At 43.5% G+C, this 19,536-nt stretch overlaps 4 protein-coding genes across 6 annotated transcripts; 2 read left to right on the forward strand and 2 right to left on the reverse strand.

Annotated features, from left to right (window-relative positions):
• Positions 1-1,645: 1,645 nt before the first annotated feature.
• Positions 1,646-6,788, forward strand: LOC311009285 (uncharacterized protein). Of its 3 annotated transcripts, none has more exons than XM_084003357.1 (3): positions 1,646-1,789; positions 5,457-5,557; positions 5,647-6,788. In XM_084003357.1, exons 2-3 carry the CDS (start codon positions 5,473-5,475, stop codon positions 5,823-5,825), a joined length of 264 nt encoding a protein of 87 aa, XP_083859483.1. In that variant the 5' UTR covers positions 1,646-1,789; positions 5,457-5,472; the 3' UTR covers positions 5,826-6,788. The 3 variants fall into 3 exon arrangements, with proteins under 3 accessions (XP_083859483.1, XP_083859484.1, XP_083859482.1); XM_084003358.1 differs by having other exon boundaries at positions 1,671-1,775; XM_084003356.1 differs by lacking the exon at positions 1,646-1,789 and having other exon boundaries at positions 4,958-5,557.
• Positions 6,789-7,128: 340 nt separating this feature from the next.
• mettl3 (methyltransferase like 3) lies at positions 7,129-12,031 on the reverse strand. The gene is made up of 11 exons (XM_084003355.1): positions 11,831-12,031; positions 10,394-10,581; positions 9,766-10,242; positions 9,447-9,622; positions 8,540-8,753; positions 8,235-8,422; positions 8,011-8,049; positions 7,816-7,924; positions 7,638-7,703; positions 7,441-7,553; positions 7,129-7,358 (listed from the first exon to the last, which is right to left on the reverse strand). The coding sequence occupies exons 1-11, from the start codon at positions 11,931-11,933 to the stop codon at positions 7,244-7,246; spliced, it is 1,788 nt and encodes a 595-aa protein (XP_083859481.1). The 5' UTR covers positions 11,934-12,031; the 3' UTR covers positions 7,129-7,243.
• Positions 12,032-12,312: 281 nt separating this feature from the next.
• ttc5 (tetratricopeptide repeat domain 5) lies at positions 12,313-15,882 on the forward strand. The gene is made up of 9 exons (XM_084003809.1): positions 12,313-12,526; positions 13,497-13,629; positions 13,724-13,935; positions 14,114-14,264; positions 14,375-14,466; positions 14,550-14,753; positions 15,024-15,238; positions 15,381-15,525; positions 15,619-15,882. Exons 1-9 carry the CDS (start codon positions 12,464-12,466, stop codon positions 15,736-15,738), a joined length of 1,335 nt encoding a protein of 444 aa, XP_083859935.1. The 5' UTR covers positions 12,313-12,463; the 3' UTR covers positions 15,739-15,882.
• A 184-nt stretch (positions 15,883-16,066) lies between these two features.
• On the reverse strand, positions 16,067-18,910 carry ccnb1ip1 (cyclin B1 interacting protein 1). The gene is made up of 5 exons (XM_084003810.1): positions 18,906-18,910; positions 17,891-18,195; positions 17,643-17,789; positions 17,336-17,513; positions 16,067-17,059 (listed from the first exon to the last, which is right to left on the reverse strand). The coding sequence occupies exons 2-5, from the start codon at positions 18,185-18,187 to the stop codon at positions 16,893-16,895; spliced, it is 789 nt and encodes a 262-aa protein (XP_083859936.1). The 5' UTR covers positions 18,188-18,195; positions 18,906-18,910; the 3' UTR covers positions 16,067-16,892.
• Between the last annotated feature and the right edge of the window lie 626 nt (positions 18,911-19,536).

Here is a 19,536-nt window from a genome sequence, read left to right on the forward strand (position 1 = left end):
GTGTGTCCTTATAACCCACATCTGTACATGCGAGGCCGTGGTAACGGACAGAGAAGCTGCAGCTGCTGTGAAACATGAAACACACCGACAGATGGGTTTCAGCCCGGCTTCAGTACATCTCTCACTTCCAGTCCATATAACAGATCCAGCTCATGTTCCCTTTGTGGCCTTTTTATTACTCCTTTTTATCACTCCTTTTTATGACTTCATACACCCACAGTGTGTCCCTTATAAAAAGGTGTTTAGTCTGAGTGTTTTTCCACCTGCGCTGTGATGAAGAAAGCTGACCAAAAACAGAAAAAAGACTTGTCTACTTGTGGGTAAGTCACAGTGCAGAATCCGCTGCTACTGTTTCCTGGGAGATTTCTAACCGGCAGGCCCAGACTCACTCTGAGAGCTCATCTGGGTAAATTTCCACAAGGACAAACACCCTCCAAGCAGCGAGCTGCCCTGAATAAGCCCTGCACACAGACCAGAAAGCTAATAAGCAGCAGTAAACCATCTAATGGACCGAGAGCAGCCTCCACTCTGTCTGCCTCCTTGTCTGTCTCCATAGAGCGTATATGAGGAAGGGAATATTATTGAACTGCATGCAAAGTCAGATTTAATTTATTCCCCAGGTATTACCCCCCTCCCGTGACAACACGGCAAACACTTTGGGTTCCAGCCCACAAACCACTGGCCACACCTTTATTCCCCGACAGCATCCTTCACCTCGACCAAGAAAGTCATGTTTACAGTTTTTGCTACTTTACCCGGCCCTCGCTGTCAGACGTCAAAACATCCAGCAGGTTTCCACGACATACAACGGGCAAGAGCCAAGCAACGAGTGATCATTTCAGCATGCAGATTCACATCTTAGAATAGAAGAACTATAAGTCACCGATTCAAGACATCTATTTAAATGAAAAGTTCCTTGTTAATTCTCCTCAGCGGTTTTAAGCCCTCTCACTCTAACGGGATAGGAAGGGATTTCCTCAGCTCTCACTCTCCTTCAAGGCTCAACGACTCTCCGGTCTACGTCACATTTAGAGAAATAAGCACGAAAAACTTTCAGCTTGATGATGAAATCAATAATGTGATTTAGAAGCACACGATAATGATGAAGAACCTGATTTAGCATCTTATGTCAGACTATTTAAAACAGCAGTTAGAAGATTAAAATACACTTAAAGAGAAGGGGGGTGAATCCTACAGTTGATGGTGACCTCTGACCTCTCTATAGGGGTACTTAATCAGGGGTGAAAGACCAGATCCAGCAGAGATTAAAGCCTATTGTTCAGCTCAAGAAGTCAAATCAACGTGATTTGACTTTTCAATCAACTTTATTCCGAGCGAGTCACTCTGCGTGTTATCTGTACACACACGTGACCTCACCCTCCTTCTATTTATACGCGAGGCGCTTTTTCTGAATCATATTTTTTTTGTGTGTTATCCGTATCAACAGAGATGCGATCGACGTGGAGGCAAAACACCACGTAGCATGCTGGAGGCGAGGGAGACGTGTGTCCCGCGTGCGTGCGCGTGTGTGTGTGTGTTTGTAAGAGAAAGGGAGGGAGGGTGAGAGAGAGCAGGCGTGTCCTCCACTCGCACTCTCCCCCATGCTCCGGGGATTAGCTATTTAAAGTTGAGTCGCTCCGCGCCACAGAGAGCAGGCAGGACAGGCAACGGGACGCGGCGCTGCGAGGACGCGCGTTATTAATGAGCAGCAACACGCAGATGAAGTGAGGAGAGTCGTGTGGGAATAATCAAGATTATCACCTTTTCCACTGCCTGTTCATTTCACCAGGTAGGTCATCAAAAAGCGTTTAAACCTGTGATGAGATGTATTTATAAAGACCGCTGCAGGATAATTAGGCTACTTAATAATGAATAGGACTTGACATGTAGGTCTGCGCCTCTCTTATCTAAACAGCAGGAGGTGTGTCAGTAGAGGAGGAGCGCACTCTGTTACACTGACAGCATTCTGTTGCTGCTGTCTGTGGAAAAAACCACTTGTCAAACTTTATTCTGCGCGCCTGAACGCACCACCCGTTACTCTCTATGACCAGTCCGATATGGAAGCGAGACCCCGGTGTGTTGAGTGACGAGATAAGTGATGCGTATTGTGCTCTGGATGAAAGCTCAGATTAGCCTGTCTGGCGCAGCTTCTCATTCAACCGTAACCCCCCTCCCCCGAGCACGCGCACAGGGCCCTACACGTCACGCACGCGCGTCTGGAAGTAGAAGGTGAGGTGCGTTGACGAGCCAAACATGACACAACCGGTGTAGCCTATGTAACCCTGAACTACAAGTAAGGGAGTGTAGAGAAATTAATGGAGGGGGTCCAAGAGGAGGAGGATGTTGGGATTTATTTAAGTAAATATAAACAAAATACTTTCTGTATGCAGAAGACAGCAGTTGGGTTTTATGGTTTAAATTGAAGTTATGTGCTGAAGTATTATTGGAATTTTCAAAGAAATCATTAATAACCTGCACAAATCTTTTACAAAGTCAATAATAAGGTTCAGAGAAATTAATGGAGGGGGTCCAACAACTTGCATACAGTCCCTAAAAGTGTGTCCCTTTCAGAGGGTAACACTATTATGGATATACAGTATATATTACTGGATTATTGTATTGCTGCATTAACAGGTAAGATGCATTTTTAATTATGTGGAGTCCAATAAGAAGTTTATATTTGTTTGGGTTTGGTTTATGACAACTCATCATATAAGTGAAGCTGTTTGGAGAAAACAGTAACAGTAAGTGGAGTAAAATTACAATAGTAATGTAGAAATAGAAATATAAAGTAGCATAAATTGGAAGTACAAGTTGCTCAAAAGTGTATTAGAGCACTACTTGAGTAAGTATTGAGATGAACAGAAACACCTTAAAAGCTGTTTTATTGGCTGGCTGGGATGAAAATGAATGAAAGCGGATTGCATGCTATTAATGAACACACAAACACACACTCTGGTGCAGGTATACTTGCACAGTGTGTGCGTCATCCCGCCTGGCAGGCTTGTATGAGGCTTTGTGTTGCATCCAGTGACACAAGACTTTTTACCCCCTTATAAAACCCGAGGGACTGACAGGAGGAGTGGGGACCTCAGTGGAAATGTGGAGCTGTGGGAAGATCGTTATCACACGACTGTATACGTATGTGCTCTGCTGCTCGCTTTGACGTTGTTTACAAAGCAGATAAGAGGTTGAGTGTGGACCGGTGAGGTGGTTTGCAGGGGGGGAGGGGGCTTGACTGGTGTTTAGAAACGGAAAATGCAGGACTCAAGCTCGGAGAGCACGTCTTAAGTCGCTTAACTCACACAGATTTCCCAGTAAACACATGCACAAACATGCACTCACAGATATGAAAAACCTCACGCCAAAAGGCAGTTGCTAATGTTTCTCTGGAGGGATTGCGCAATTTTCAGCCTCATCAGTGAGCCAAGGCTGATTGAGCAACTAAAACCGCATTATTCAGGTGCTGTATCCTCACATCAGCTGCAGGCCAGATCCCCCAGAGATAAACGTAGAAAAAGGTGGAAAAAGTCCACAGTCCCCCCTTTTTTTTGCTACTTCTTTGCTCCCTTAGAGCTTCATTATTATACCTATTTATTTCTTCTACTTTCTCCCCTCCCCCTTTGTGGTCAACGTGTCGCTGTTTGTGGGTGTGTGAGTGTGCTCGCCATCTGAGCTTGTTTTTCTCCTCCAGGCTCCGTAAGTCGCTGCCAGACCCCCACAGCCAATCATGATCTGGGCCCAAAATTCCTCACCGCTGACCACGGCCTTCATGTTGTGTGTGGAGCTGTTTGCACACTCGTCTCTGAGAAAACACCGTGTGCTTTACTGCATTAATTCCCCCCGAATTTAAAGCATAAAGAATGAAACCGGTGCCCTGCTCTCTTTCCTTTACAATGCGAGCTATACTGCGAGTCCTGATTTCACGGGAAGAACCTCTAAATTGACCCCACCATAATGGAGTCACTGTGTCTGTAAACGGGATAGGATTTCAAAGCCACACCTGAGTGAAAATGAGAATGGAAGGTGCCATTAGATGGTTAAGAAATGGAGGGATAGCCTTTTCTGTGTTATAAAAAAAAAAAAAAAAAGTGGTTGTGAAATAAGAGATGAGTTTTCCACTTACAGGTCACAAGCCTCCCCTGCGGCTTATCTGTAGTGCAGCTCTGACTCGTATGTGCGAGCCGTCACGTCTCCATGAAACCGCCTCACTGAGTCAAGCAGCAAAACAGAAATCAGCAGCAAACAGTGAAAAACTCATGTCATCCAGATGGATCTGGATGTTGCAATCAAAGTTAACTGGTTGTCCTCAGATTGAAGATCCAACTCATCAGAGATTAATGATCAATGGGGCTTCGTGCTTCATCGCACGATCAGGTTTTCTCATCAGACTGAATAAGGCCGTTTGTTTCAGACCCTGTCTCCCTTTGTGGTTATTTTGAGCCTCTTTGTGCTCATTTTGCATCTCTTTTTAGTCCTTTTGTGCATCTTTTTAGTCCTTTTAAATCTCTTTTTAGTCCTTTTGTGTCTCTTTTTAGTCGTTTTAAATCTCTTTTTAATCCTTTTGTGTCTCTTTTTAGTCGTTCTAAGTCTCTTTTTAGTCCTTTGGCATCTTTGTAATTAGACTTTTTGTCCGTTTTTTAGTAATTTGCAGCAGAAGAATTAAACCTGCACATCTCACCCAAAGCACAATTACAATAGAAACGGTTGAGATCCTTCACCTCCCTCTGCTCCATTTCACCAGACCTACTTCTTAACCCAATTAGACTAAAATAAATAACTTTTTTTTTCTTCTCCATTCGCTCTACATAAAGACAGCTCTGTGCTGGCATGTGGCCCCGGCTTTATCTCACCATTGAGAGGTGCCACAGCTAGAGACGCAACCTTGGAAATCAGATCTACAGTACCTGAAGCATTAGATCAATAACGGGTCTAGAAACCCTTCAATGGGAAACACAATTGCTTGCTGAGACAGAAAAGTGAGAAACAAAAGCTTTGAGTTCCTAAAACGTTAATAGACCGGCATACATCAGATGACCTCTATGTAATCGGTGTTTGGTTGTCAGGGCTTAATAACGCCTCTGAGGCCGTAGCCCGTTGACGTCCTGTCCCAGGATTAGGCGGCGGAAGACGACGCTGGCGGCGTGTAAATACTGACTGCTTGGTGACACCCGTGGATGTTGTCGGATTACGTGACGATGGCATGGCGCTGGAGTGCAGGATCATAATTCCATTAAACTGTGACCTGGTGATGAGACAAGGAGCTGTCAGCGGGGACTCAGACAGGCTGTCATCGTCATCAAGCAGGTTAAATCAACGCTAGAGCATCCTGGGAAAACGTGTGCTCGATAGCTTTCTTCCTATTATGATGACGCTACCTCTATTCTCAAAGGGAACCTTGTGCATTAAAACGACCATAACTGTTGTATTTACGTCTCTGTTCACTTCCCTTTCAGCACAGACGTCTCTGCCATGGGTGTGAAGATGCTGCAGTGTTTTCCGTTCTACAGACGCTGTAAAGAGCGCTGCAAGAGCAGGCAGTGCCCTCCAGCAGCAGGTGAGGAGCAGCTCCGCTCGGAAAAAACGATTAACGACCCGTCCATGATAGTGCGCCCTGATAACACGTGTCCATCTTCCTCCCCTCAGTTCCCATCGACGACATGAAGCCCCGTCTGTGCTCCTCCACGTCCTGGGGCAGCGACAGCGAAGGAGCAGGAGCAGGAAGCCTGAGTCGGGGCTCCCAGATATATTTCTCCACCAAAGCCAGGCTGTCCTTCAGACACCAGCTGGACAGCAACATCAACGCGGTGGACGCCACCTACTGAGAAGGACTGGAGGTCCCCAACCCATTCATGCTTGGACCCGGGTCGCTGACCCAGGAGCCCGATAGCTGAGCGAGTGCATCCATCGTCACCTTCAGTAGTGTGCAGCAGGTCACAGTTTAACCCCTCGTCACTCGCTGCAGAACTCTTGATGACCAATCAGATTCAACGAGGGACGTGGGGAAACGGACTGAAACAGACTTGGTTCTCCATCTCTGTCCATTAAGATTTCATGAACTCGATACTAGAGCAGCTCTTGTGCCCAAATGGAGAAGACAACATACAGACTTGTTTACAGCATTCACAACCAAAAAGTGCACAACTTTTTTCTTTTTTTTACTGTTTTTTGACTACCTTCGTTGGAAATAAACGTTTTCAGTTCGCTGTTGAGATAAGAGGGTGTTTCACGAAGCAGAAGGAGGGAGTTAACCTTCAAAGTATAATAATGAATGTGTATCTAAACATCATCTTGAGTCGGGCTGAGTATCGGTACTTGATACCTTTTAAAAAGGTGGTCACCAGAATAACCCAGAGTGGGACCCAAACATCTCCAGTCAAACACTACCTGAATTTAGGACTTCACTGCCCAAATAACACTTCTTTGTACAGTTATTTAATAAATATTTTAATAATTTGAAAATGGGTATGCGTTAAAAAAACTTTTTTTTTTCTATTCACATGATGGGGATCAAACAAAGTAAAAAAAAACATCTAATAAAGTACTCTGTTGGTATCATAACAATACTCAGCCTCAATCATATTTCTAAACCGACTGATGACATAATTATAACCAGGTCTTGGTTTTCTTTCTGATCTGCTCTGTGATTAAAAAACAACCCTGTAGAATAACAGAAGAAGATGCTGAGCAGCTGTTTATTTCTAGATTCTGTCTCATTTTTTCTAATTTCTTTTTGTTAATATTTTTTTAAAACGGTTGCATTTGATATTAAAATGTTTTAACATTAACTGCAGACATTTAGAATGAGGCTTTTGTATTTGTAAGTACTTTTATATATATATGTATAAGTACTGAGCCCAAATGAGATTTGTTTGCTTAGTTGCAAAAAAACATTATCACTTATTCAAATCTACGATACAAACAAAAAGTATCTTTATTCTTTACTAACAAAATAACTAAAAATGTACAACAAAAATGTCTCTGTGCTTTTGTCGATGGTGAATGTGAAGGTTTGCAGATTCTGGGTGTTACATACAGTAAAGTACAGAAATGATGAACACATTGCTCCACAAGTAACGCTAAAAGGTGATTAAAACTTATTTTTTTAACCAAGACACAGACAATGTATCTTGTTGACAACATTTATTTAAGAAATGAGTTCACTGGTATAAAAAAGAAACAACAAGCAACTCAAAATCAGTCTATAGACAAACTCCTTCCAAACCTGGGACTGATCAAGTCATCACTGCATGTTTTTGGGTTTGGAGATGACGCCGTCGGGGTAACGGCTCTTAAACCGAGCCACGACATCGGGATCCAAGAGATGAATGCCATCGAGCTGGTTCCCGAGAGTCACCCTAGAATTAGACGAGACAGAAAGGTCCATCAGTACATTATATTTATATATATTTATATATTTAAAGTGTGATGGGGTGTTACCAGTTGGGCTGGACGTTGTGGGGGCGACCGAAGAGCTCGATCTTCCTGGTGCCGGGCGAGAGTCTCTCTATCATGCCGTAGATCTCATCAGGTTTGTGACTGGTGGAGCGAACCTGGAAGAGAAGAGATGGAATGAAGTATTTCAGGCTGTAGAAAACATTAATACAGTAAGTATGACGGGAGATAGAAACGGTTACCTCTGCCACAATGACGTCGCAGTCCAACCCCCGGTTGAATCCCTGAGGGCTTCCTTTGACACCCACCTTAACACAAACATATGGTATGTTTAACATTTTAGGAGTTTTTTCATGCAGACACGTGCAGTCGACGAAAGACACAGATTCAAACATAAAGAGGACACGCTGACAAACGTACCAGACAGTGCTCCTTCCCATGGTTCAGCCAATGGCCTGTCCTCCCTGTGCGGATGATTCTCTGAAGCTGGTTGGTTTTCACCCAGATTATTTCATCAACTCGATCGTAGCTGACGGATGAAAATAAAAACATCGATAAAAAGCTGTGTCCTAGTGAAGACTCGATGGTAGTGGACGGACAAAAGAAGAGACTCACCCCCAAAGACTGAGACACTCTCGGCCCAGCTCCATGGCCCTGTAGGAAGAACGCTGCTCAGTATTCTCACTTTTTTTAATTAGGTTTAGTAAGATCACAGATAATCACAGAAAAACATTTAGTTCAAGGACATCTTGTCATTGTAGGAAATCAAGCACTCTCATCTGTGTAGCTGGAACATAGAGTGACATCCTCCATCATGCTGTTTAGATGGTTGGAGTTACCTGCCGGTGACCCAGAGGAAGAGGAAGCCGTCATCTTGCAGGATGGGGATGTTGAGTTTCCTCATCTCGTCATCAGTCAGCGTACCGTAGGGAAGCTCCATGTGGATGTCCCACGGCGGGTCGGCCATCACCACAGCGAACTTACCCAGGATGGACACGTCCAAGTAACGGATGTCGCAGCAGATCCACTGCAAAGAGAAACGCTGTCCATTTCAAAAAGAGCAGCTGCCAAACGTTTCAATGTCAATCGTTCCATCGCTGGTTAACGCCATCTTCTTTCCTCACCCCTCCTCTCTCAGCCTCACCTGGGACGGGAACAATTTCCCCACGTTGCTATCGGCGTCCCCTCCGCAGAGGCCGAGCTCTGTGGTCCCGGCCTCGGGCCCCAGCAGGCTCCCCTCGGCCTCTGGAGGGCTGTCGATCTCGTAGTGGACGTATTTGCAGGTGTCCATGTGGAAACACGTGTTGAGGAAGGAGCAGTCGCCGAGGCTCTCGTCCGTGTGCTTGTTGATGATGCGACTGAAGGAGAAAATATGTGTCACAAAGTTACAAAAAATAAAACATTCTCCACTAAAATCGCACAATAGTCAAAATACAGTAAGGTAAATGCAAATATATATTAAATCTATACATATGTTAGGCAAATTTCTTATTTCTCCATCCTTAGAGTAGTTTCCCCACATTTTTTAATTTTTGTCCCCTTAAAACAAAGTCTACTGTGACCCCATAAATACAGAATCGTCCCATTTCAGATTGTTCAATAATTATCCAACATTTCACAAGGAAATATTCATCTATTTGTGCATTTTCAAAAATAAACAAAAAGTGCTTGTATCAAAATCTGTTATTATGACCCCTAAGAATAATTCTGGGACATATTTGGGGGTCCTGACCACCAGACAGGAAACCATAACAGCAGACCATCAGGCCTTTCTAAAGTTGACTTTTAGAATTTTGTTGACATGATTCGCAAAAAGTCAGTGTTTTGCCAAAACATTGTCAACATGTATCGTATTTATTTTAACATTGATTATAGTGACCTCATCTGGCCAGTGGGGGTATTTATCATTTGTTTTTGGGGCATTTTATCCATTTATTCCATAGTTACTAATATAGAGCTGACAGGAAGAAAGATGAGGTATGATATGCAACAGGAACCAGTCACACTGAAATGCAATACAAAAACAAGAGAAGTTGCTCAGGGCTACTGACCGGAAGTGTAACTTGGTGCACGGCTGTGGTGTATCCCCAGAACGCACACACTCCTCTTTGGTCCCGTGGTCGCAGAACTCCTGGACCTGAGCTCGGCCGCGAGACCGGAACTTCAACACGATGGACTGCTCCTTAGCGGTGCTGGCATTCAGCAGCTCCAGAATCTCTCTGCTCATCTGGACATAAATAACAATATACAAAATCACACCTCCAAACTACCACTTCAACGAAGTTGGAAATATAACTGGCCACAATAAGACGCTGTAAGAGACTGTAAGAGACTGCAAGAGATATTGATGGGTTTCCTCAGCCTCCGTACCTTCTTGCTCTGCTGCTCTTTAGTGGACTGCTGGTTCAGGAGGCTCTCGATCTCCATGTCCAAATGGGACGACTGGCTTTTACTGCTCCTGCCCTTCTTCTCGGCCCCGCTCCCCGATGCCGACGGCCCCGCCAGCTGCGTGGACGACGCTGGCGTCAGAGAGGTAAAGGAAGCTGGCGTCACAGAGGTAAAGGAAGAGTGCGGAGGAGAGGCAGAGCTCTGGATTGAGGGCGAGAAGCCTGGAGCTCTTTTGTGGTGGGTTGGATCTTCTGCTTTTCTCTTGACTCCTGCCCGTTGGGCTCCAGCCCCGGTCCCGATCATGGCCCAGAGTTTTGTGTGGTCCACTGCTATCACGATTGAGGGGGAGGAAGTGGTGGAGGAAGAGGCAGAGGAGGGCTGCCGGACCTCAATGAGCTCCTGAGCAGAGAATTTAAGTAGAAGACTCTGGATGTTTCCATGATTGACAGCCGTTTCAGACTGTGAACAAACAGAAGAAAAGATATAGAAAAATAAAGTTGTTATTATTAAAACAGCCATGCTCGAACCTATTATTAAGTTCTTGTATAAAAAAAGTCTGTACTATTTGTTAAAAACATTTCTGTGCTTCGAGACCAAGACAAGGACTCACGCTGAGTTCATTTGTGATGGCAAGGGAGTCTATCGGCAGTGAAAGACTCAAATCAGAGAGATATCCCAGCAGTCTCTTCTCTAGCTCGGGGTCTGGGGGTTTCTCCGTCTCTCCCTGGGACGGGAGTGGCGTTGACGGAGCCGGGCTCTCACTCCTGGCTGTTGAACACTCGGTACTGCTTCCACCATCTGACCGAGAGGAGACAACGGAGATTAACATCCTCATTTTGAGAAGGTCTTCCAGATCATTTAGAGATTAAACATAAAAAGACAACCTCTCCATAACTTTAACAGTCTTGTTTGATACGATTCCAGGACACAAAATTGGCATTACACAGTTCATCACGACAATGTGAAGTTAACTGCATTAACACATTTAAGTCAAGCCTTCTATTACAGGTGTTTCATTTGGATGTGAGGTTTTGAGTCCAAAACGCTTTAAATAGTTTTGTTTCCAGGACTTCAAGGCTCTCTGGAACATGACTCTGCAACATCTTGTAGTGTTTACTACTTCAGAGAATCATAGAAAACTACACAACAGTAACAAAAACACTGACACTCAATGGTGTTTAAATCACATCACAGTCTTTTTGCCGTTGAAGTCAAAGCAAATACAATAAAGCAGCCTTACAGCTAATTATTGTAGCTTAAATTAGTGGATGAACACACAATGAACCAACATTTCTGATAATTAATTCCCTCAGTCATTTTTTTAGGCAAAAGTTAAGTTATTTTTGCTTTTCCATGTTTAGTATCATTGTAGGTTGAATATCTTTTTATGGACAAAATAATTGGATAAGTCAATCGCCAGGAATTAATCCGCACATTTGACAACTAATTTATCTTTTTTCATTCTTTACACAAAGATGACAGAAATTCACTGGTTTCAGCTTCTCAAATGTTTCCCCACATGAATATTTGATAATGTTTTGGACTGTTTGACTGAAAATCCAGTAAAAAATAGTTATATGAAGAGGTCATCATGGGCTGTGTGAAATTGTGACAGGCATCAGATAAATGTATGATAAAAGTATGAAAGACCAAACTAAACCAAATCAAACAACCTCGTCAATAATTGTCAATAAAATCATTATTTACTGCCATGTTCCTACAAATTATAACTACAAATTGTTGTTGGGAGTTTCCCGGGAAAAGGAAATGTAGTCAGTACATTATTATACAAGATTTGTGCTACAATCAATTGGCAATTCATCGTTTAAATCATTTGAGTTTGACAGCTTCGTGTGTTGAGTAAAACAATTTACTTGTAAAACTACTAATATATACACATCACTGTGTGACAAATGTATCTTAATTCTTGATCATTTGCAGACTTAATTAGTAAGCGAATTATCGGACAACTAGTCCAGTGACCCCCTAACGAACCCCGGTCGTCATCTGCCGCCCTGCTGGTGCCCGCTCTCTGGCCTGGACCTACCCGAGGACTGTGTCGCGGGATCCTTCCGCCGCCGCTGCAGCCTCTCCCGCAGAGAGTCCAGCTGCTTCTTGTGCGCCTGGATGCTGCTCCATGTGTCCGACATGACGGACTGGCTCCAACGCGGACACCGGTCACACCGAACGGAATCTAAAACAAAAGTTCAACACTGTGCGGACTTGTTGTCAGGAGCGAATAATGCATGGTCCGTGACGAATAAGGCGTCGGGTCAGCCTCGTGAATGAGAAACGTTCCGGCTGGCTGCTGCTGGTGTAAACGAACATCTGCGGCTATGTTTTCTATAATAAACCGCTACAATAAATGTGTCCACCAGTCTGGACTGAACGCTGTATATTTGAGCGACAAAATGAATCAATAAAAACGTATGTTCCTCTGTGAAGACGTTCTTCTTTGTCGGATTAATTTGGGGTACGGACCGCATCTCCGAACTTCCGGCGTCAGTGAAATTAAAAGCCTATTTCCTCCCTGCTTAAAGCCGTTGTATTCGCTTTATTTCGGTAAAAACACAACTTCTGTCATCATAACCGCAGCAGAACCCCATATTTAATCATTCATCTCGTTACTCGGTGCGTTTTGTTCCGTTGCTAGGCTGTTGCTGCTGAGCTAGACGCAAAGATGGCGGAAGACGAGAAGAACGGCGAACCCGTGAGAGAGAAAAGCGAGCTGCAAACGATGAAGGTAACGTACTTGTTCTCCATTAAACCGCACGGCGAGTTAAATCCATTACGTGTCCGAGCCGCCGTGTTTCGTTGACATTTCATCAGCTCATTGTCGTGCGGTTGCCCTCAATAGGCTCGCTGGACATCTCCTGAAATACTCGTTACTATAACAACTGCCATGCTAACAGACCATATTTCCTATTCATATTTTATATTTCTGATGTGGTTGCAGGTGTGTGTGTTTTACTGCTTAGTCATTATACATGTCAGATATAACAGTCACATACATGACTTTGTTATAACTGTTCTGCATGCTTAGCTTTCATCGACCCACTTCTTGCTGAGTCACCAGATTGTCTGTACCTAGCTTAATGCACCGAACATGTGCACTAAAGATGCACTGGTATGTCGGCACAAGGTCTCCTATGCAAAGCATCCTTCATGAATAACTTTACACATTTTAGACACCATTAACACAAGTGCAGGTGCATAGATCGTTACACCTTTTAGAAATGCCACCATTGGGATAAATCTGTATTTGTGTCCTATAACAACTATGGTAGTTATATTATGTTACTGTTGTTTTAACATTTCAGTGTTGCATTTCTATACAACTGGACAAAATGAAAGGAACAGAGGTTTAGATATCCTGACAACTAGGTCAAGCAGACACAAAGAACAATGGATCCTACAATTCCCATGATGCAACTCAATAGCTTTCATGAGTGTCTGGTTAGCAGCTCCTTCAAACCCCACCCTCCCAGTCTGTGTGGCAGATTTACTGTAAAACCTCAAATGAAGATTATAGAATATCTTACTGTTTCATGATATACATATAGTTTGTCTGCACTTTAAATTGAATTTGTTATTCAATTAAAGGTATACATATATATGAAAGTAGTCCATAAATCAAACCATAATCAACAGATTTTGCTGTGACAGCTGTTATTTTGATCTATTTTTAACTTATGAATTTTTATCCATCACAGGATCTCGTGGATGAACTACATAATTTCAGAGATGGCTATTTTGAGACTCACAGTGTGGAGGAAGCCGGGAGGAAACAAAGTGACGTCGCACAGGAGATGGAAAAGACACTGAAGAAGCTGCAAGAGAATGAAGGTAAGTGCTACGTTTTACACAACGGCACATCCATCTTTCATTTGCGGAACATAATTCATACTTACTCCATGTCTGTGTTTATGACTTCCCATAGATCAGTTTAAACACAAAGCAGAGTTTCTGCTGCAGAAGGGCAGGTGTCTGAATGTAGCTCCAGACTTCAGTGCCGTAGCAGAAGAGTGCCTTTCCCGGGCTGTGAAGCTGGAGCCTGGCCTCGTTGAGGGCTGGAACACTTTGGGGGAACAATACTGGAAAAAAGGAGATCTGATCGGTGCCAAGAACTGCTTCACCGGAGCCTTGCAACATGTACGTTGATGACAGAAAGAGAGGTTTAAACTCAGTGAAGCACGTCCCAATTAAAATAATTTCATTTCTTATTGTGAATAGAACGTTTGGCGTTTTACAAATAATTTTTGTTAAGAATTTCTTTCCCATCTTCCCTTATTAATTCATCCGTCTTGTGCTTTATCGGCCACCTCTGCAGAGCAAAAACAAGGTTTCTTTACGCAACCTGTCTATGGTGCTGAGACAGCTGCCGTCAGGAGACAATGACGCACATAGCAAGCAGGTGATGAATAGTGTGGACATGGCCCGACAAGCCTGCCAGCTGGATGTCGCAGACGGGACGTCCTGGTGTGAGTAGAGCATCTGGGTACTTCTAAGCAGAAAATAAAGAGTTTGAGGAACTGATTGTACAAAAGATGTGCTGTCCTAAACTTGCATTTCATGTTTACCGTTTTTACAGACATCTTGGGAAATGCCTATGTGTCATTGTTCTTCACCTGTGGACAGAATCCACAGTTTTCTCAACAAGCCCTAAGTGCCTATGCCCAATCTGTGAGTAGCATTAAACATGTTAATATATATATATAAGCGCTAATTGCACTATTGTAGTAATACCCCCCCTTCTTCATTTGTAGGAGAAAGTGGATAGAGCTGCCTCTTCTTACCCGGAGCTGCATTTCAACCGAGCCACACTGTTCCAGTACGAGGAGATGTTCGGGTCTGCACTTGGGGGCTACAGCCGGGCTGCAGCGCTCGACCCGGGCTGGGAGGAGGCTCCAGAGAGAGAGAAGCAGCTGCTGATGTATCTGGAGAAAGTCACAGAACTCATACAGAACAAGGTATGGATAACAATGCCAAGCACTAGTTCCTAGGGCCTAAAGTAAAGTCTTTGGATGTCTTGTTTCTTCAGATCAGCAGCCAAAAACGCAAAGATATTTGGATAACCTTAAAACACTCACATTTGTGTAGCATCTTCAAGTCTTTTGATTTACATTGACATAAACATTGTCATCAAGATGCAGGAGGTCATTGTTCACCACAAGGTGGCAGCAAAGCACAGCCGTAAGTCTTGTTTTGCTCCTAACCTTCAGTCTCTTCCATCTCTTCAGGGGAAGGTGAAGGCCCGTCGTTTAAGGACGATGCTCTCTAACCTCAACACGTCTGCCTTGGGTCCCTGCTCCTCCCCTCAGTTCCGATCCCCAACGGGCCGTGTAGGCAGCCTGGAGCCTCGGACTCTTTCCTCCCTCACGCACGGTCACAACGCTGGGGTGGCAGCCCTGGGCAAGGTGGTGTTCAGCCTGGCCTCTGAGGGTCGCATGGCCTTGTGAGTGCAGCTTACGTTATCAATAATAGCTCATGTGTCCACATGCTGTATGCTTCAGTCTTGGTGTGATAGTGGAGGGGAAAATCTGGATTTTTGGAGCGGTGTTGTAAAAAACGTGTCCTTTTTTTTTCTCTCCCTCCAGTACATTTGGCTTGGTGGACAGCGAGGAGTCGTACATAGTGGTGATGGTATACAACACAGCGGACAGCTGGGGTGTCCTGATAGGAGACACTGTAGTCATTCCTGAACCTCAGGTCAAACGAAACAGTATAACACACAAAGATCAGGTCAGTGGTCATGTGTGCAGTTCAAAATGTATAATAATGCATAATGGCGTCTTGCTAAATAAATCTGACTTTCACATTTCCTCCCTCCGGCAGTCGTTTGACTTCAGAAGTATACGAGTGGACTCTCCTCTTCTCCTCTTTGTCAACGGCAAGAAACAAAACGTCCAAAGTCAAATTGCTGCCTCGGTCACCTACAAGCCCCAGAGCGAATGAGCTGAACAAGCAAGAGAGCGTACAGCAAGAGGACCAATTCTTGATTATGAAGAAGAGTTTGGATACTTAAGTGTGAAGTTTCCAAAGTGTATGCCTGTTCTATGTGTTGTTTTGTAAATAGAGGTTACCCTGTTACTTTGTTTGTAGGTCGTCAGTTTGTTTATATTTATAAATATTTCTTTTTTTAAATTCTGTTTTCTTATGGAGACAACTGAGGTTATTTTGTAAATGATCGAGTCTGATGATGATGACGAGTTTGATGTAAAAATGTTCCTGAAAAAAACCTTTTCTCATAAACATATTGTTTGTGTGATCTGAAATGTATTATTTATTTTTCACAGCAGACGTGACTTTTTATAGGAAAAGCACAGGTGTTACTAATAACTAAAAAGGCTCTGTTCTGTTCAAGTGTCCCAGTGAACAAGCATGTGCACAATACCAGGCAGCTAAATGGATTATTAGCATTTACACCTGTTTTTCTTACTGTGAAATCAAATGTTTGTTCTGCAGTGAAAAAACTTCCCATTACACACAATGTACAAGTCTAGGCTTCAGTTTCCTACTTCTCATCAACAACCAACTAATTGCTCATGCGGGGTGGAAGATAGACCACCTACTGCTGTATTCAGAAACATTGTGTACCATATCCGTAAAGAAAAAGATATGATTTGAGTTCAATTTTTTACCAAAATATGACATCCATTATATTTGCTTGTGTAAGGGTTAAACTACACCCTTAACCCCACCCCCTAAACTTGATCCTTTAATTAATTGAATTGATCACACATGAAAATATTGAAAGGAACACATCGTCTCCTGATCAATTTGTCTGTTTTTGACTGTTTTTTGTTATCCTATTTTCAATCAAACTGATGCAATTGTTTTCAATTAACAAGACTGTAGAGCAGTTCTCTTTGTAAACGGTTTATGTTCTGTTGACATTGTGTTGTCACACTTTTTTAATACAAGGGCTTGGGTCGAGACCAAGACTGAAAGTTGAACATTGTATTTCATGCCTAGTTGAGTTCAGAAGTACAATAAACACTACAAAACTACACTACAGACACTGGCACCCGAATTAATACATAAACGCCTTTGTTAACATCTATACATGCAGTAAATGTGCTACAGTCATTGTGAAACCTGTTGCTGTCTCAGTGCTTCTTCATAAAGGGCCGGCCTCTCTCCCTGGCAGGGGAGCTGAACTGGAAGAAGGTCTTGGCTCCATCGGCCTCCAGGCACGAGAAGAATCTGCTTTCCCCATCGTGGGCCACGGAGAGGAACTGAGGGCTTCTCCTGGGAGTCGCCAGCTGAGCCACCCCTTGGGGAGACACGCGGGGTGTTGAATGATGTCTCTCATTGTTATACCGAGTAAAATTCCCTTACATAGACAATCGGCTCATTACTCCTACTGTTCTTCCTCAATGTCCACCATGACAAAACACCTACAGCTGTGTCTTCTTTTGTGACATTTAACATAATTCTCTCTCTCTCTGCTTCCTTCCTCTTCTCATAAATCAGTGTGATGCAACAACTCACTTAATAAAAGCATTAAACATTATTTTCCTGCCACACATTGCTTTGGAATGTAGCTTACCAGTGTTGAAGTCGAGAAGTCGTCCTTGTTGTGGCAGCGGGTCTTTTTCCTCGACTCCCACCACCATGTTGCGCAGCCTCAGAGAGTCGTACAGCCCTTGTAGCTTCTGGTACTGCCTGTTCCGCTCCATCAGCCTCTCGGACACCTCGCTGTACTTCCTTTTATACTCCTCCATCACCTGAAATATCAAGAGAATAGCATCATTAGGTATATAAAGGTGTACTGCTACCATTTCTATTTCTTCATCAAGTACAGATAATGATAAGAGAGTATGGTATGGCGATTGTGTTTAAGAATTATGGTTTACTTTCTTCAGGGAGGCGATCTCCCCCCTCATGCCGGTGAGCTCCAGTTCTCTGCACTGGTTCTGCTGGGTCAACACCTTCTCCATCTGCTTCAGCTGTGCCTCAGCCCGTGACAGACTGTACTCTTGATACATGTGCTCCTGATGGACCTGTTTACGAAGAGAACAGACTTACACAGACGGACATTTCAAGACATCCTAGATACAGCTACACTGTGTTCATATACACGCGGACAGAAAAGATATTTGACCTGGTAGCTCCAGAAGGACAGAGCACGGGCACTGATGTCCAGAACCACGTCTGGTCGCAGACCTGCCAGCACCATGGCTTTGTACTCCTCAGAGGGAGACAGCTCCGACCTCACAATGTCCAGTTTCCCAGACAGTGCGGAGGAGCAGGCCGGGCAGACGGCCGGGGAACGGCTCAGCTCACCGGACCCGTGCTGATCACAGAAAACATGCGAGCAAGCCGTGACCCAGGCGAAACCACTCAGTTTGGTCCGGCACTTTGGGAAGTTACACAGGAGCGTGTCGTCACAGAGAGACATGGCCAGGACTGTGGAAAGTACAGTTAACATTTTAGTAATGGAGATCAGAGTGAAAGACAAGACAACTGAAGATAAGGCAAACAAAAAAAGCTATTTAGGAGAAAGAGGCTATTCAATTTGCCACACACCAGTCTCTTGGACATCAGTGTACTATTTGGTGTAATGTGGGACCTGGATATCACTAGGTTTGGGTAACACTTTCTTTCAATTTTGTGTGTTTGCATTGATTTACTTTTCCTATTCTATCCATTGCGAGTTTTCCTCTTACATATTTTTTCTTGGAGTAACACCATATTTTTTACTTCTTCTCATATCAGAGGAACAAATAAAGAACATAACATTTAGGCTAACTGCCTTTCAGTCCCCCCCCCCCCCCCCCCCCCCCCAGTCTTAATTTAGATTTCTCATCTCTTTTTATTACAAATTATCAATGTGAGAATGCTATGATATGGAAACACTAACTTAAATTCAATCATAACTTGGCTGTACAAAGAAGCAGCGTCATGCAGCTACGTAGCTTAGCTAGGTTTAGGTTACAAAACTAGCTTAATGTTACGTCAACTGCCGTTAAATATTAGCATTAGCAGGTAACGCGGTGAGCTCTCGGGTTAAACAGTCCTGCTTAACTTCAACTGCTACTTTTGAAGAAAAAAAAAACTTTGACCTTTAAAAACTTTTTAAAATGTTTGTCAAACTAAAACTTGAAGGGAATATTTACGGTTAATTTCGGTAGATACCGACCTACCTAGCTCTTTGATAGTTTGCAGGTGACGTGACGGCGGTTGACGCTACATTAATACTCCATTCTGATTGGCTGATTGCAACGGCGATGTAAATGGATACTTTATTTAATCATTAACCGACATTACGACTATAAAATACTGGACTTTGAGGCATGTTTAGGACAAAGACAGAATACCTGAGTACTTTAACTTTTGAAATGTCTATAGTAGGAAAGTATTTGTATCTGAAAACTTGAATACAATTTAATGGAGTACAAATCTGGGGACTTTTTCCACTCCTGAAAATGACCCAGATTTTTGACTTTACATCACCTTTTTTCTGTTTTATTGTAGGCCTACAGGTGATGGTTAAACTGGATGAAATGAGAGACTTCCATGTCCAAAGTTGTAACCCTAGATAAACATGATCGTTACCCCCCACCCAACTCAAATAATATCCCATTTTCTTAGACAGCCTTTGAGTGGATATATGTATAATGTGAGACACCTACTTAAATATGGCCCCCCTCCTCCTCCTCCTTCCCCACTTTTTTCTCTTTCCCTTTTATCCATTTCTCCACGTGGTACAGGAGTAAAGGCGGGGGGTGAAAGAGGGGCATTGTGCTG

Source organism: Eutrigla gurnardus, assembly GCF_963514095.1.
Source record: "Eutrigla gurnardus genome assembly, chromosome: 23".
Taxonomy (NCBI): Eukaryota; Metazoa; Chordata; class Actinopteri; order Perciformes; family Triglidae; genus Eutrigla; species Eutrigla gurnardus.

Excerpts from the sequence above, each read along its gene's own strand:
- ttc5 (XM_084003809.1), top strand. The coding sequence starts at position 12,464 with ATGGCGGAAGACGAGAAGAACGGCGAACCCGTGAGAGAGAAAAGCGAG. Across the intron at positions 14,754-15,023 it reads CAGAACTCATACAGAACAAG|GGGAAGGTGAAGGCCCGTCG; the intron begins GTATGGATAACA and ends CCATCTCTTCAG. Across the intron at positions 15,239-15,380 it reads TCTGAGGGTCGCATGGCCTT|TACATTTGGCTTGGTGGACA; the intron begins GTGAGTGCAGCT and ends CTCTCCCTCCAG.
- LOC311009285 (XM_084003357.1), top strand. The coding sequence starts at position 5,473 with ATGGGTGTGAAGATGCTGCAGTGTTTTCCGTTCTACAGACGCTGTAAA. Across the intron at positions 5,558-5,646 it reads GCAGTGCCCTCCAGCAGCAG|TTCCCATCGACGACATGAAG; the intron begins GTGAGGAGCAGC and ends TCCTCCCCTCAG.
- mettl3 (XM_084003355.1), bottom strand. The coding sequence starts at position 11,933 with ATGTCGGACACATGGAGCAGCATCCAGGCGCACAAGAAGCAGCTGGAC. Across the intron at positions 7,925-8,010 it reads GAGTGTCTCAGTCTTTGGGG|CTACGATCGAGTTGATGAAA; the intron begins GTGAGTCTCTTC and ends TTCATCCGTCAG. Across the intron at positions 7,359-7,440 it reads CACAACGTCCAGCCCAACTG|GGTGACTCTCGGGAACCAGC; the intron begins GTAACACCCCAT and ends GTCTAATTCTAG.
- ccnb1ip1 (XM_084003810.1), bottom strand. The coding sequence starts at position 18,187 with ATGTCTCTCTGTGACGACACGCTCCTGTGTAACTTCCCAAAGTGCCGG. Across the intron at positions 17,790-17,890 it reads TGTCCTTCTGGAGCTACCAG|GTCCATCAGGAGCACATGTA; the intron begins GTCAAATATCTT and ends CTTCGTAAACAG. Across the intron at positions 17,060-17,335 it reads ACTTCTCGACTTCAACACTG|GGGTGGCTCAGCTGGCGACT; the intron begins GTAAGCTACATT and ends TGTCTCCCCAAG.